Source organism: Talaromyces amestolkiae (genome assembly GCF_001896365.1).
Source record: "Talaromyces amestolkiae strain CIB chromosome Unknown scaffold20.1, whole genome shotgun sequence".
In the NCBI taxonomy this organism is placed as follows: domain Eukaryota; kingdom Fungi; phylum Ascomycota; class Eurotiomycetes; order Eurotiales; family Trichocomaceae; genus Talaromyces; species Talaromyces amestolkiae.
In genome coordinates this window covers 464,169-480,471 of record NW_024468056.1, presented here as the reverse complement: position 1 = coordinate 480,471, position 16,303 = coordinate 464,169, and the positions used below count along the sequence as shown (strand labels likewise).

Here is a 16,303-nt window from a genome sequence, read left to right as displayed (position 1 = left end):
CTATCTATACAAAGCTTCGACCAACAGCCTCAAAGAAGAGAGTCGGATATCCGACCAGGGGGTTGCCGCCGATGAGCTGCATCAGGTACACGTCAATGGAGAAGAAAAATTTGCTCTCTTGAAGCATGCCTAATATATTGTTGTCTCCTCATGAGCTTGATATCTGTTCATTCATAGCAAGTATACATTGAATAACCGTGTGAGTTGTTGCGCGTTAAAGTTGAAAGAATTGAGGAGAGCTTGAACATTACGAGCTTCGTCATCACTATCCTCTGAATTAAGAGAAATGGGATATCAGGAATAGGTAACAAAGCAACTAGCAAGTTTTTAGGCCATTTCAATTAGATTGCGAAAAATGGCTTTATAAACCTACTCGCCAAAGCGACTTCTAGGGCTGGTTGTGACTTTCGACGCAATGGTAACTCGAGACTTCCCTGTATCACCACAGGCACGCGGCCAGCGAAAGTACTTCCAGAAAAAAACACCCATATCCCGAAAGCCAGTACTGCTAAATGTTGCACATTTCGTTTTTATCCGGTTCACTTGTATGGATCTACTTACTCTATATCGTTTGATTGACACAACCGTCCTAGTCACTATGAAGGTTTGGCAAGTCCAACGGATAAGTTCTACGACTTGTCCCCTGTATTTGATTCCCGAGCAAGCTATTCATACAGATGAAGTGCATCGTGTTTTTCTTCTATACCCGCAGGGCAAAAAATGAAGATATGGCATAAAGCTAATCATTCTGCAAATCATATCCAAGTCATAACCTGGTTGGGTCGGACAGTGGTTTTAGTCACGCGCAGCACTAAGTAGCGCAAGGCTGATATGCTTGACGAGGCTGTAGCGAAACATCAATTTAAAAAGCGCAGGACACACAACACAAGATATTCTCGAATTCAGTGAATTTCGTAAATTGATTACGGTCAAGCCTCAGAATATGGCCTCAATCGGGAGGATCACAGGAGCCCTTATTAACGGCACCCTTGAGCCCAGTGTTGCTCTTGCTAATTTGAACTTCGACTTCACCTTGGTCAAAGTCGAAAGTCCGCGCGAGTTCGCTGACGTGGGCAGCCAATTATCTGCCCAGCGACGCAACAATGCAGAAGCTGGCCCGTCTCATGTCTTAGCCCGGAAGCTGGGGGCTTTATTTCGAGACGTAGTACCTCCAACACCGGAACTTGTCAAGGCGTACGGGACTCGAGCATCTTCTATATTCAACTCGACTGTAGCCCAGAATCAAGGGGGTGCCTTGCATGGTTTCTTTGCCGATGTCGTGGGTGCGGATGCGACTTCCATGTGGGCAGCCGCTACATCAGGAAAACATGCAATCGCCTGCCATCTCCTCGCTTGTTTGCTGGCTCGGATATGGGATGCGACCGAGGCCGTCTCGCTTTGGATGGAATTAATTACGCGACGAAAGCGGGAGATCAATTCCGAGAATGAGGAAATGGGTGACCCGGCGCTCGAAATGGTATCGCGTGAGAGTTTCCAACGAAATGAACTCGCGGACTGGGATGCCAGTGCCCGGGCATGGCTGCGTGTGGCCGACTCAGCAATGGCACTTCAGCAGACGCAGGTTCGATTGATATTGGATAATATCGCTCTACCCGTCAATTACAAAGCAGACACGTATGAAAGTATTATAGAGGCGTGGAAGTCATCGCTTCAGCAAATGGAGAGGCTTCTGGTCGGACACCCACAGGAGGCTCGGGACGGGGCCATTATTCTGGGACTGTGCGCATGGCACCTGTATCCAGATATGATTGTTCTAGGGTCGGAGGAAAAGGATGTCAAGCAAAAAGACTCACTTTTCAAGGGGCGAGGAATCTTGACAGTTGGTCTGACTAGGGAGCACGGCGAAGGGATTTACTGGTCACTACCTCTGCGTTATCTGCGACATTATGGACTCCCAGTACCCCTCAAACGGAGCCTCCACAGCGGCGAAGGAACCCGAATTAGTATTAATCAACTGCTCCTGGCATGGACCGCAGCATACACACAACCCTGGAACGATGGTGCCTGAGAAGAAGGTACTGGAAAAACTATGGAAGTTGGGCGAAACCCACTGCCCTATGTTCCGTGGTTCGGAACCCTTTTTCAATTTTTTTACTCTGAATAATTTCTTACGCACTGCCAAGAGTCTGGAACACAAAATTGAGTGCTTTCGGGAGATTGTCAAGCCTATCAAGAGCTCTGATTTTCTCATTCGTTATAAATATGCTTATGATACGAACTCAACAGAGGAATATGAGTATGCAACGGCCGTCCCGCAGGTAAAGCGGTTGCTTTCTGGAGAAAGCAAAAAGAATCATACGCGATGGATACGGAAACGCCCGGCAGCTCGTGAAGAGCGATCGGACGAAGCCGAGCAAGTGGAAGATAATATTTCTCTAATTATTGACGAAGATCTATTTGCCGACGATCCATGGGCTGAACATCATGTGTTAGTCTCGAGTGATGATCATCACAATGATACTTTGGTTGAGGTTTCGCCACAAAACGCGGAAGAGCAGACCATCAAAAACGTGATGGAAGCGCGTGAGACGCAGTTGCTCTTGTTAGGGGAAAGCGTTGAATCTGTAGAATCGTTACGGGGGTATGAGAACGCCAGTTGTACACACGTGTTAAACCCCGAGAGTATGGCAGGATGGTATGTTACTGTACAGGGAGATGAGAGCTGCCAGCTGCTTAGGCGACTTCAACTGCGAGTAGAAAGCTCGTATGATTACCAGTTTGCAAAAGTAGCTCTCGAGGCCATAGACGACAAAACTATCAAGGATGCAGAGGCGGATTTTGAATTCAATGTCAATTTCACCACCGATATCAAGCGGAAAATTTTCAGTCCATCTATTGTCTCTTTTGAGGAATTTGCTAAACTTCTGTCGAAAGAGCTCTCACTCCTAGACCCTAGCCTAGTGATTTTACGTGGCATTTCAACAATTATGACATTATTTGAGAGCTCACAGTCAGCTACTGTCGACGTTAGATCGGTGAAACTAAACCTGGCCAGCGCACACTGGCTTTTAACTGCAAATTGGGAAAGTCACCAAGAAACCTCCACTGGCCAACCCGAGGTGATAAGTCAACAAATAGGTCCTATTGAGTTGGACTACGCAGCCAGTTTTGCATGCATTGCCATGATGGAAACCGGCAGATTTAACCTGGATCCCGGAACGCTCGAAAGTGTGACGGCTTTGTCTTCTGGAGATTCCTTGTATGTGCCATCGAGTTTGCTCCGTGACCCGGTTGACGACTTGCAGCTATTTCGCATTCAGCGCTTGACCGGAAATATTGGTCGTGCTGGTATAGCATTCCTCGTTCCACCAAGGGACCCAATGATAAAAGCTTACGATGCCTTGAATGATTGGCAGCTAATCGACCACGCTGATTTTGATGGACAGCTACAGAACAATTTTTCTTCTACGTCGTTGCAGCTCTCCTTCACAGAAGCTATTTTCCCTCTCAATGTGGGATTTTCAGGAGGAGTAGATATTGAAGCCTACTTTCTCGAAACTTTGGTTTCTGTCTATGACTCGGGACAATGGGTGGCTGATCTAGATGTTCTGAAAGCTCTAGAAAGTACATCGATTACTAGGATCTCGCCCTGTCCAGACGTGAGAACGGATAGTAGTGCCCCGAAATTGATATCCGTTGATCGATTTGCTGAAATGCTTTGCGAGTGTGGCGGTATCGGCATTGTCAGGGCGTGGGGGAACTGGCAAGCACGCTTAGCAGCCACAGCAATCTGTTTTGCCAAGGGCTATCGTGTTGTCATTATGAATCAAAGGGTGTGTTGGTCTTGTGTCGAGATCGAGGTGGATAGAGCGTGCAGTAGTAAACCGATGAAGACAGTGATTCTCATCAGTTGAAATCATTAAAATGTCACTTATTTTATTTCGTATCAAATATGATTCATGAGGTCAATGGTGATTTGAGTGAGAGAAAATGGTCATATGATTCCCATTTTTATTGAGACCATTAAGCACACTTCATTTTCGTACTACTTCTGTGCTGGTGCGATTTTCAGTGAATCAATGCAAATATACAAGGCAATCAGCAACATCGACGGTTCTGATATTCCCAAATTTTCTTGACAGGGCTTTGAGCAATTATGAATTAACCATCCTACTTCCGGAGCTTTTGGTGCAAAGGGGGGGAAGTGTAAGATGTCAGATTTATGAGACAGGGTGCTCTTCTTCTGGAAAGGCCTGACCTCTAACAGTAATTCGGAGTTTGCATATTCTTTCTCTGAACTAGAAAACGAACCACCTGGTGTGAACTTCTTTCGGAGTACTCATGATAGATTATTTTACGACCTAGTAACATATATGTCTATTAGCATGGTGACCATCAGCCGTCTTAGGGCACTAGGCAAATCCATAGATTGATTGATCGATAAACAAAAACAACAAAAGCTTCTCAGCATGCTGTTACAAGTAGGATATCAACTTCAAAAGAAGATTTTCAAGCCATTCAATCATCACCGAGCTTGAAAACACCACCTAGGAGTTGAAGAAGTACATCCCGCATTTAGGAACTTGATAGGAGTATATCAAGAATTGAACAAACCTGTCTAGTCCGTAATCTGGTCGATGTGGAATGATTTTCATGCTATAAGGATTTCATCCATGGCGTCGAGAAAGAGTGATATGATGCTGATTGAAATCGATCATGGCGAGGAACGATATGACCAGAGAAAGGAGTGAGAGCTCATGAAGCGATGATGGTGTTATTCAAGTCACCATACGAAGGAGTTCGAGCATTTGATGAACAGCCAAAGATGGAAATTAGTCATCAAGCAATTGACTGGTGCCTCAGCGAGGCCTATAAAAGTATCGAGTGGGAACGGAACATTCAAACTGGGTAAGGCAATTAAGCCTAAGCTGTGTTGTCGCGTCTCGGAACGACCATTTCGGTGATGTCGATACTCATAGGTAGCAATCTATCTGTAATAATGTAATAGCGTCCTGTATCGATTATTTGCTATTTGATATTCATCGCGTCTAGTAATGGAGACGCGCGGCATAGTATGGGGTTCGGCATAATTGCCGGCAGTACCCGCTGTTTGCCGACTTCGCTGGAAGTTGACATTATCAATCTCCAGTTGCTGATAGTCATCTATCTGTACCGAGAAATCCTTTGCGCTTGGTCAATCATTGGCTTGACTGCGCGCCCATTATGGCAGAATTAGACTTCATCTTCGAAGCCTCCCTCATTTCGGCGGAAATCAAGGCAGACTACCCCGCAGGGTACACCATCCGGCCCCTCGCTCGCGACGACTACAAGCGAGGTTTTTTCCAATGTCTCCAAGCTCTCACTTTTACCGGAGAGATCTCTGAAGCTCAGTATCTTGACCGATTTGATTGGCACAAAAACCATGGACAGGGGTGGTATTACTGCGTTGTCATTGTGGAAGACGCAACGGACCGCATTGTCGGTACGGGCACAGTAGTCGTGGAGAGGAAATTGTTCGTCCTTCATCTTTCGTCCTTCTAGAGCAGTGTTCTAACAATTGATCGCATAGTATTCACAACCTCGGAATCAGCGGTCATATTGAGGATATCTCAATCACAAAGGATCATCAAGGCAAACACTTTGGCCAGAAGCTAATCAAGACATTGGATAGCATTGCCGTCAACGTGGGTTGTTATCAAAGCATTCTCAATTGCTCCTTAGCGAATGCGGGCTTTTATGCCAAATGTGGTTACACGGAACAGTCTCTGGAAATGTCTCATATCTATCCGGAGACTAGGGCTGCGTTTGAAGAGGCCAAGAGAGCATACGAGCGCAGCAAGAATGCTTCGGCTTAGGTGTTAGAAAAGATGACAGGATAAAATCCTCTTATTGACGGGTATTTTTTGCACCGGGTTCAAATCTGGAGGAGCGTTTTGGACATCATAGACTGTGCACCATCAAGGAAAGAGAAACCTCCATGCTTAACTGGGAGGATTTTATTGTGGAGTTACTTTACCATCTTAGAACCGTCTGCACATATCTTGAATTAATAACGCCCAATAGCTACTTGAGTTTTGAGTAGATGCGTGAGTTCTGCCCTGAATCAAATATTTTGCTTTCCGATTGGTGCAGAAATCTAAAAAGGCGCTATCTGTTGGATCAGATAAGCGAGTTCATTGTGAGTTTATTAACAAGACATCTTTTTAGCTTGGTTATTCCAAGAGATGGTTAAACAATATCGCCAACCCTAGGGCCAGGGTTACATGGCGCTGGCACTTGGCACTGGTGCCTAATTAGTCACATACCTTGTCATCATCAGAAACATCGCTACCATTTCCTGTATTGCTCAGAACCATCTCTCCTGTAGGCGAAAATGACGAATCCACTCCTGCTGCCCGAGGTCATTGAGACGGTCATGGACCATATCGACACAGTCCCCGACCTTCTGAACTGCGCCTGCGTCAACAAAATATGGAACATTCGCGCATTGAAGCGACTTTACAAAGGAACATTGAATGACATGCGATACCGCACGCCCGACATTGGGTCCCTCAACTGCCTCTTCGTGGCATCACGAGAACGCTTTGTGCGGAATATGGGCTTTGTGAAACACCTGCTGCTGCATCCAGAGAAACCCTTGACCCGGGACGCTGAATCGGGGTTCGCGACTATTGTTTCTGGGGAGTCGTGTCGCGCGTTGCGGCATCGTCGATATGCCGAAGCGCTTCTGCAGCCGGAGGGTGGGAGCGGGCTTCGTAGTCTTACGATTCCGTTTATGATTGCAAACCAGAGTTGGAGCCCTGTGATTTCTCCGAGTCTTGAATTTCTAGCTGTTAATGTCGATTACTGCTCGTGGGTGGTAGCTGGTTGCATTGGCACCTTGGACCAATCAAGCAATCAGGAGCTATTGAAGGGGAGACTCTCACATCTTAAAGCTCTCACACTCTACCATTGTGGCGGGGGTCTGATAGGACACTATCTCTACGACATGGTTGCATGCTGTGATCTGGAATTTTTCCACTTTGAGGACTGGAAGTCAAACCCACTACTTTCATCTGATATTATGAAGCTCCTAACCAGTCTCAAAACACATCATAATCTCAAAGCATTGGCACTAAAGACCAACCTTAAGCGCAACGAAAATCGAGGAATGATCGCAAGCGCGGATGGATGGGCCAAGGCATGGCCAGACCTAAGAGCATTGTATCTCGGGCACGTTGACCAAAACCGACTAAACGAAATCGTGAAGTTTAAAAAACTCGAGATTCTCAGCCTCAACGATGACAACACCTACCATACCGACGACAATCTATATTCCATAGCAGGAATTGCCACTTGTAAAAACCTGCGGGTCCTTGATATCTGGCTCCGTCGGTTTGATACCCAGGAAATCATCTTCAAGATCGCGCATAGCTGCCCGCTACTACGACGGCTGAGCGTGAGAAGCGCGTATGCATCCGACTATTATGAGACCCCGGACAATAATGTTTTGCTTTCCCTGCTGCGGATCCTGCCACATATAGAGTATCTCAACCTCGATTGGAGTATTGAGTTGATCGGTGATGCGATTCAGGAGCTAGCAGTCAACTGCCCCAATCTGACTGTGCTCAGATTGCGTTGCGGTCGAATATTCACCTCCCTCGCGCAGCTACAAAACAATGACGCGTTCAAGAGATTAGAGATTCTGGAAATCTTGGAAATATTATTTGAAAATAGCAAAAATTTAATGGAAGGGCCTGACTTCCCAGTTCTCGCAATGGAGTGGCGCAGAGTATTCCCCAAAATTCGAGCAGTGCCGTGCGTCGATGATATTCGTGGTTTCGAATTGGAGAGGAGATATCAAGAAAAAGTACGAGCCGGCAGTATTGAGGAAATCCCTATCAGAGAAGAGAGACCTGGCCATATTGACTGGGACGCTGACAGAGAAGAAGAATTTTCTGACTCGCAATCAGATGATTATGATGGTAACGGGAGTGGCCAATACAAGCGCAGATCCTACCCTACTCTTCTACGATTGAAGCTTTGGGAAGAGCTCGACTATGAACGGGACAAGACGATATACGATAGAGTCGCCAATAAGTGGCAGGCAGACTTTGAGATTGAGAAAGTTGGATGGCCGATAGTGCCTCTGAAAGCTTTTGGGAGTGAGAATATCATTTGAACATCTGTTACTGATTGGAGTAATGGAATCGAATGCTTCGTTAGACTATAAAGAGTTATTCAGCTGCGACGATTGAGGTCTCAAGTCATCGTTTAGGGCACATTCAACCTCGTGTTATAGTGCATGATAATGAACAATCACCTCGCTTACTATATAACATGAACTACTTCAGGGTCGCTGTTGAGGCAACTCTAGACTATACCTACGTATGACAACAGATCGGTTCTAAAGGTCGTCTCATCGTAAGCAATGTTTATAGTTTTATACACTGACTAGAACAACAAAATGCGACGCTCGATGATTGAAGAACAAGAAATGGAAAATCCCAAAACCAGGCCAGACAGCGAGGACCAGAAAAAGCAATAAAAACGAGCATTGATTGAAAATAGCCCAAGGGTATCGAGATTTAAGAGATTACAAACACCACAATCCTAGCGTTAATCCACAGTTACATCTACTGATAGTGATACGTAGTCGGCGGATACGTATGGCTGTTATCCTGCATCTGCGCCGCTGTCATCGCTGCCGATCTTGACATATAGGCTGCATTGTTGTTACCCGCAATCATACCGTTAGACACTGCTTCCGGTGATGTTGTCATTGTGTAATTGACCATGGGCGCTGATGTGTAGCCTCCGATAGTAGCGGATGTCGTTGATGCGGGGAGATAGTCATCTGGATTGAAACATGTGTCTTGCGGGGATTGATAGAGCGGTTCTTGCACGTCGAGGCCTATTGTTGAGATGTGTAGCTGTTGCTGGTAGATGGCTGGCCCGACGTTGCTGCTGCTAGCGGTTGTCATGGTGGTTGGTTGTCTTAATGCCATTGTATTCGCGTTGGGTGCTGGGGGATAGGACATCGAGTTTCGGTGAACTGGTGTATAGTGGGGTTGTAGGTAAGATGACGCGGATGCTGGTGGATAGGTTGTGCCTGATGGGGACATGTCCATGCTTATTGTGGGAGACAACATGTGTGATCTCTGTTGATGATCGTATGGCATCATCATTGGTTGCATGGGACTGCTGATGTCAGACATATTGGGCTCGCCCAGTCCGGTCATGATATTCGTGTTTAGAGTCAAACTTGGTTCGGCAGAGCTATATACTGATATCGAGGGTGCTGGTGCGGCTGTAGTTTCATATAAATTCGTCGCTCTATTTGTCGATGAAGCATGCTCTTCGGCAAGACGCAAGACGGGCAATGCAATCCGTTCCATATGTCGCGCTAGATGCACCATTAACTTTCTCCAGTCCTTGCAAACATTGCCACAGAATCGACATGGCTCTTCCTCAGGCTTCTTTTGTGTCTCGTGGTGACACTCTTCTACCAACTTCCACAGCTTGGCGATTTCTCTCTCATGTGCAGCAGCATTGGCGCCACTTGCCGAGGATCCTCTACTCTTCTTCGCCGTGGGGTCGGGTTTCCTGTGTTCTCGAACCAAGTGCTGCACAAAATTGTTCTTTCGGAAGCACTTGTGATCACAATTTGGCATGTTGCATGCCCACCACTCTAGATGTCGGTGACGCTCAGTTTCATGACGTACCCAGTCAGCCTTGCGCTTGAACGACTTTGGCTCACCAACACAGTCGGGGAATGTGCAAGTAAACGGATAGATATCCTCATAGATGTGCTTTGTCCAATCAGATGGCTTCTGGAATTTCTTAACCTTGAAACACAGCGAGCATTCAAATTCCGCAGGCAGCCGCTTGACAGGAGGCATCCGGATACCGTCAGCAAACACGGCGGGTATAATAGAATTTTCAAGAGATTGGTTATTCTCCTCGTCAAACTCATCGTCATCATCGCTGTTTTCATGACCTGGAATTTGGAACTGGCAGTAAGTAGCGCTAGGATCTTTGGCATTGGCTCGGGGAGGAAGTAGCTTGGCACGACCACCAGACGCAAAACATCGCTCTTTGGCATCGCAGCGTCCAGACTGGACTAATCCAGCATGCCTATTCTGCTCGTCAACTAATTTCTTGTAACGACGTAACTGTTCAGTGGCAAAACGCTGAAGTAGAGCAGGCTCGAGTCGTGGATCTAAGAGAGAAATCTGTCGTTTGAAGCCTTCCAACGTCGGTACAATCTGTTGTGAAGACGGCGCTAGATCCATGAATATGCCCTTATCATCAGACGAGTCATCATCGTCATCATCATCAACATCCAGTCCTACGGATGCTCGAGACTCAACGAGAGGGGAGGATTTTTGTTGTACTCCCTGCCGTTGCTCAACTTTCGGTATGGTCAATGGTTTGATCAGTGGTGAAGGCCCCGAGCCTTCACTCTTACTTCTCGATCTATTGTTCCAAGGTACGACCGGACTAAGCGTTCCTCCGTTAGGACTTACTGGCGACCTGGCTGAAAGCGAGTTGTGGCTTCCGATACTAGCAGCCATTGACCCAGCAATAGCAGCGGCCATTATATGAGTGGAAGATTTGGGACGATTTAAACTTGGCCGGCGAGAAAGTCTAGCAGCAAGACCTGACTCCTTCTTCTGAGGGGGATCGGATGACTCTGATTCAAAGCTTGGTGGTTGAGAATGATGTTTTTTAGCTTTCAAGGAATTACTACTTCTCTTTGGTAAAAGTTTGCGGATAGCTGCCGTATTCAAAGAGAGATGTTTGAAAAAGCTATCTGATTTCAAGAGACTGTCGACTTCGGCGTCATTGAGTCTTCGTGAACCCCAGGTACCAACACGAGAAGCCTTATCCATCTCTTTGGTCATTTCCTCATATAATTGCATAGCCGACCGCGAGGACTCCGGTTGGGTCCGTATCGCGAGTGGAAATGCATATCGAGGTTCGTCCTTCCATGGATACGACCGGTTGAGCTGTTGAGCAAGCTGATTCTCTTCCGGAGTGTAGTCGAGAGTGGGCAATCCGTCATGTGAATCCGTATGAGATATATTAGAGGCAGTTTCAAAGTCGCTTCCTGGATCAAGTTCGTGTATCACTCGACCAGGACCTGGAATGCGGGAGTCGTCAGGCCTTATTAGGTTGAAGTAGTCATGGCGTGTTTCGACAGCACTGACAGCTCGGGTTCTGCCTCGAGGCAGTTCCCAAGGGCTAGTATCGCCTGTTTCACTATTCGCAACAGATACTGAAGCGGACCAAATCTGGATATCGACCTTTTTTTCATCCAGTTGACGTTGCTCCTCCAAATCCTTTGGGCTAGGACCGAAGTCATCATTTCGAGCGTAGGGCTCGACACCTGCCTGACCAGTTGATGAATCCGGAATCCACGACCCATCTTCGGCTCGAGAACGCGAAACTCGTTCACCATCACCAATCTGCTCGTTTTGATCGTCACTGTCATCTGTCGAGCCACCTGTGGGAGACAAATGGGCCGACGAGCGCTTGTTCTTCCGCGGATTCCATTCGTCGTTGTCTCTTGTGGGGGAGTCGCCACGGTGGACCTGCGATATCCTCACTATAGGACTAAGTGATGGTGCTGACCTTGTCCGATTGTGGCCTTGAGAGACATCATTGCTGTAAGTATTCGGTATGGCTAATCTAGAAGGCTGTGGTTGGCGCTGTTTAGTCGCATCAGCAGGATTGGAATTACCGCCCAAGGTATGATTCAACACCTGTGTTGGCTTCTGGTCTTCAAGCTCTTGGTACTCGTTCTTCGTGTGTATATAAGTATCCGCATTCGGAAAAGTCGAAAACTGACTAGTCTCGCCTGGAAAGAGAGGGTCAGTAGATCCCGGCTCATTGAAGTCAATGAACCCGGAGTCGTCGAATGGCGCATCATCGAACTCAAAGTTATGCATTGACGTATCGGTCGAAACTTTCTGGTCAGCAGGTGATAACGACGATAAGCGACTCGGTGGACCAGCAGAGGAAGCACTTGGTGTATGCTGTCCAAAGCCAAACTCTTCTAGATCGGAAGGACCTGAAAGATACGGATCTTCAAGGGCTTGTTGGTTGAAAGCCGAACGTGGATTGAGCTGGTCATGAGTAGCCATGACTCGGAGTATATAAGAAAAGGCTGGATAGGCGCCTTCTCTTGATTACTGTCTGCAAGTAACCGCTCGTACTCTAGATCAGTTGAATCTAGTAGTGGATACCAAGAGCAGGCACAAGTGGGCTGTTATTCGCCGTATTCGGAGGCAGGCTGTGCAAAACAAAGTAGGAGTACACCCACTCAACAATCGAATTGTCAGGGCATGCCCACGTAAACAGGTTGCACGGGAAATAATCTCCAGTCGCCGGTGTTGTATATGTAAGGGTGGGAGTACTTGACGCGAGCAAATACTCCGAAGTGTAAGAAAGTGAAAAGGCGAAAAGGAGAAAAGCAGTGCAATATAAGCACAGGTACGTATGACAACAATACAACAAGAGACGTATGCAGTACAATCAAGGAGGTATGTGTCAATGCAATAATCAAGTCACGACGAGAGAAAGAGGCTGAGCTGATGTGTGGCGGTGGTCGTCTTATATAAGGCTGGGGTAAGAAAGCTAGGAGTAGATAAGATGAGAGCAGTAGAAAGAAGTAACAGATAAGGAAAGAGTCAATTGACACGCAGTAGACAACCGACGTAATAGGAAAAAAAAAAGCAACGATATGCAAAAGCAAGGAGCTGAGCCTGCGAGGTTGAGTCTGGCCGAGGGAAGAATGAGTTGAGGATGGAAGTTGTAATGGGGTTTGGTTCGGAGGGAAGGAATGGAAGCGGGGAGGTAGGTTCCTGCCGTGAGTGAGTGAGATGAGGCTCCGGCGGCTACTTTCCCTCTCTTGCTGTTGCGATTTGTTTGGTCTGGCTGCGGGTGTGCCCGTTGGCCCAATCAACGCGGGCGTGTTGCCGCTCATGGAGATAACCTGAACGCCTCGTATGTCTCCTATCCTAACATATCATATCATATCAAGCAGACGACTACGTAGCATGGTCTCAATTGCAGTGTGCCTTGCTCTACAGATTGTTGCCAGTGTAGTAACTACGTCCGGCAGATCTCGTCACTGGCCGAACTGCGTATGTGCCCTTCCGTCAGGGACTCAGAACCAAGCAGAGCTGAAAACTCGCTTTTGGCGCGACATGATAGGGTAATCCATGAATCGGGACTCCGTTTTGTACATTGCTAGATCGTTTGGCTTATACTACGTAGTGAAAAGGTGACGTTGGAGTCGCGATAGATACTAGTAATCGCAGCCTCAGGCCGTTCTGCCTCGTCAAGGTGGCTTGTGCGTGAGGCGCATTTCAATGGAATTGAGGCTGTGCAAGATCTCTAGACCGACTAGATGCGCCCAGCTGTCAGCCAGAACTCTGATTGTCGTGGTTTTATCATACGTATCATAACACAAGCGTCGTTAAGCTCTCGTAGATATATTAATTGACGATGCTTGACCGACAGAGGAGCCTCAAAGATGCAGGAGAATCACATCATTGTTTGCGAAAGAAGCGGGCCGATGTGTAGACGTAGCACATGCTATAGAGTCCGAGATTTTCCGATATGACGTTTTTGGTGTTCGATAGCTGGAATTTGATGTCACGACATTTTGTAATTGAGTATGACGTTGGAATGCTCGCTGCGTAGTTAATGTCGATGGTAAATTGTCGCGTGGAATTGGCGAGGCGGAACCGGAGGGGCATCATGTCCAGGCGTTCAGGCACCCAGGCACCCAGGCACCCAGGCACCCAGGCACCCAGGCACCCAGGCACCCAGGCACCCAGGCACCCAGGCACTCAGGCACCAAGGCACCAACAAGGGCAAGCACGCCATCCGCGCTAAGGACAGCGCTAATCCCTCCTGAGCACATAGCCAGATATAAAGAAGCAGCAGGCCCCTCGACAGTATCGCTTTTACTCTTACAAACAATTTTGCTGGTTGTCAGCTGTTATCAGCTACCAGGAGCCTCATGTTCGGTTTTCCATGTGTTGGTTGATGTCGCTGCTGAGCAATCCTTCTAAGGACTCAGCATGGAAGCAAAAGTTTTCATACCGAGACCTCTGGCCAATGAGAGACGCCGATGGTGTGCTATGGTGTGCTAGCGACTAACCTGGGCTTACGCAGTGCGAAGACAAGCAATTCGGCCCCGATAGCTCGTCAGAATAGCCGTTCTTGGCTCGCCGAAGGACTACGGAGGAGCAAATCAAGATGTTCGAGAAAAATGGTCGAAATCGTACGGTCGAGTACGTTCATGGCTGAAGGAAGAATGGAAATGGATATTGGATGATATGGCAGGATGCTTGTCGGTGAAGGCTATTCACGGCCCGCGGATAACGATGGCAAATTGGTACTACACGTGCTGGACCCGATTCGTGCGAGAGATTGCTTGTGACTCTTTCTTATCTGGCGGTACGTTGTGGAGAGTCGCTGCCAAAGCGGTGACCACGAGGTTGCCGTTCTTTTGCGGATCGGGAGTCCCCGCACCAGAAGAACAGGAACCACGACGTTATCTCGCCGGTTCGGTTCATCTGAGCTGAAGACGACAGCGTGTCAATCTTGTCCTTTTTACCTCATTCCGCAATATTGCATTGAATCCGAATTGAACTTTTTAAACGAACGGTCCTTGTTCCTTTTTTCTTTTGCATCATTCTATCTGAGCTGTTTACACGACTGTTGATCGAATCCTGATCTCAAAGCTGTTATCATCATGAGCAGACTCATCTCCCACAACTACGCCGCCGTGGTAGTCGGCGCTGGCCCTGCAGGTGTCGCAGTGCTCGGAAACCTTCTCGAATTAGGTCTTACCAGAATCGCTTGGATAGATCCTGTATTCGACGGAGGACGCGTAAATAGTAAATACCGCGAGGTCCCCAGGTATGCCTGCCATTTTTGAAGTAGATCGCCGTCTATCATCTCGAATATCATCACCCGAATTCAGAAACAACTCATGAAAAAGTTGATATTGACTTCTCGATAGCAACACCAAAGTCTCGTTTTTCCGCTCATACGCCACAGGCGTCCAACCATTCCGCAACATAGCACAAACCGCCAAGACGCCGAATGCGTTCTCGGTCATGAACAAATTGGATCAGGACGAGACGTGCTCTCTGCACTATGCGGCTGATATGATTAAAGATCTTACGGCGGGCTTGTTGAAGATGAAACAAGTTTCTCCGTTTCGGGGGGAAGTGATGAGTGCCAATTTTGAAGATAACGTAGGTTATCGTACTTGGTATGGGAGATATATATGCTAAAGTCGTATAGAAATCAAGATGGACAGTGCGAATCAAACCCACAGATCCATCCTCCACAAACATCGAAGTCTCAACACCCCGCCTGATCCTCTGCACAGGCTCATCACCAAAATCCCTCTCCTCACCATACCCATCAGCCGCAGGAACATCATCAACCACAAACCTAAACGAGCTAAACCTCGACACAGTCCTCAAACCTAGCCTTCTCGCTGAAATACTTCCCCGCAACGAGGCTCTCACAATAGCCGTCATAGGCGGCTCCCACAGCGCAATCCTGGCAATCATGAACCTAGTGGATCTCGCCCAAACTACGCACCCGTCCCTGCGACTCAAATGGTTTACCAGAAACCCACTCAAATACGCCGAGTTTATGGACGGAGGCTGGATTCTGTACGATAATACAGGTCTAAAGGGACAAGCAGCGCAATTTGCGCGTGAGCAGCTCGAGGATTCGCAGCTACCGAATTCGGTTGCGGGAAGGTTTATTGAGAAAGTTGACACGAGCGATAGAGTGAAAGAAGAGAATATCTATCGTGAGCATTTGCCGGAATGTACTTATGTGGTGTATGCGATTGGGTATGAGCGGAATGCGTTACCGGAGCTTAGTCGGAATGGTCAGCCGATTGTTTCTCGAAAACAGGATTTGAAATGGGATTCTGGGTTTGGTGGGTTTTTGGATGCGAAGGGAGATGTGATACCAGGTTTGCATGGTGCTGGGATTGCGTTTCCGGAGACAGTGGTTGATCCTAGAGGGAACGTTGAGCAGGCGGTTGGGTTTTTCAAGTTTATGAAGTTTTTGAAGAGGGTTACGCCTACGTGGATTTGATCACTCATTATTTTGGAAAGGCATTGTTGTTCGCGTTTATAATATTACCGATATTATGTGGAGAAGAGGTTCCAAGGATTATTCCTAAGTCATTGTTTGTCAAAATGAATAATGAAATGATCAATTCCTGTGATGTCCAAAGTACAAATAGAAATATAACAACATATAAACTAGCGAGGCCTTGCAAAATTAGTAAAATAACATAAACTTTTCTAAA

At 47.2% G+C, this 16,303-nt stretch overlaps 4 protein-coding genes across 4 annotated transcripts; 3 read left to right on the top strand and 1 right to left on the bottom strand.

The window, feature by feature from the left end:
* Positions 1 to 943: 943 nt before the first annotated feature.
* BHQ10_008722 (uncharacterized protein) lies at positions 944 to 5,816 on the top strand (the record flags this gene model as incomplete). Its single annotated transcript, XM_040881559.1, has 4 exons — positions 944 to 1,740; positions 1,859 to 3,585; positions 5,192 to 5,474; positions 5,531 to 5,816. 4 exons carry the CDS (start codon positions 944 to 946, stop codon positions 5,814 to 5,816), a joined length of 3,093 nt encoding a protein of 1,030 aa, XP_040737224.1.
* Positions 5,817 to 6,334: 518 nt separating this feature from the next.
* Positions 6,335 to 8,122, top strand: BHQ10_008721 (uncharacterized protein; the record flags this gene model as incomplete). Its single annotated transcript, XM_040881558.1, has 1 exon — positions 6,335 to 8,122. One exon carries the CDS (start codon positions 6,335 to 6,337, stop codon positions 8,120 to 8,122), a length of 1,788 nt encoding a protein of 595 aa, XP_040737223.1.
* Positions 8,123 to 8,576: 454 nt separating this feature from the next.
* BHQ10_008720 (uncharacterized protein) lies at positions 8,577 to 12,089 on the bottom strand (the record flags this gene model as incomplete). Its single annotated transcript, XM_040881557.1, has 1 exon — positions 8,577 to 12,089. One exon carries the CDS (start codon positions 12,087 to 12,089, stop codon positions 8,577 to 8,579), a length of 3,513 nt encoding a protein of 1,170 aa, XP_040737222.1.
* Positions 12,090 to 14,713: 2,624 nt separating this feature from the next.
* BHQ10_008719 (uncharacterized protein) lies at positions 14,714 to 16,086 on the top strand (the record flags this gene model as incomplete). Its single annotated transcript, XM_040881555.1, has 3 exons — positions 14,714 to 14,880; positions 14,984 to 15,221; positions 15,271 to 16,086. The coding sequence occupies 3 exons, from the start codon at positions 14,714 to 14,716 to the stop codon at positions 16,084 to 16,086; spliced, it is 1,221 nt and encodes a 406-aa protein (XP_040737221.1).
* Positions 16,087 to 16,303: the final 217 nt, after the last annotated feature.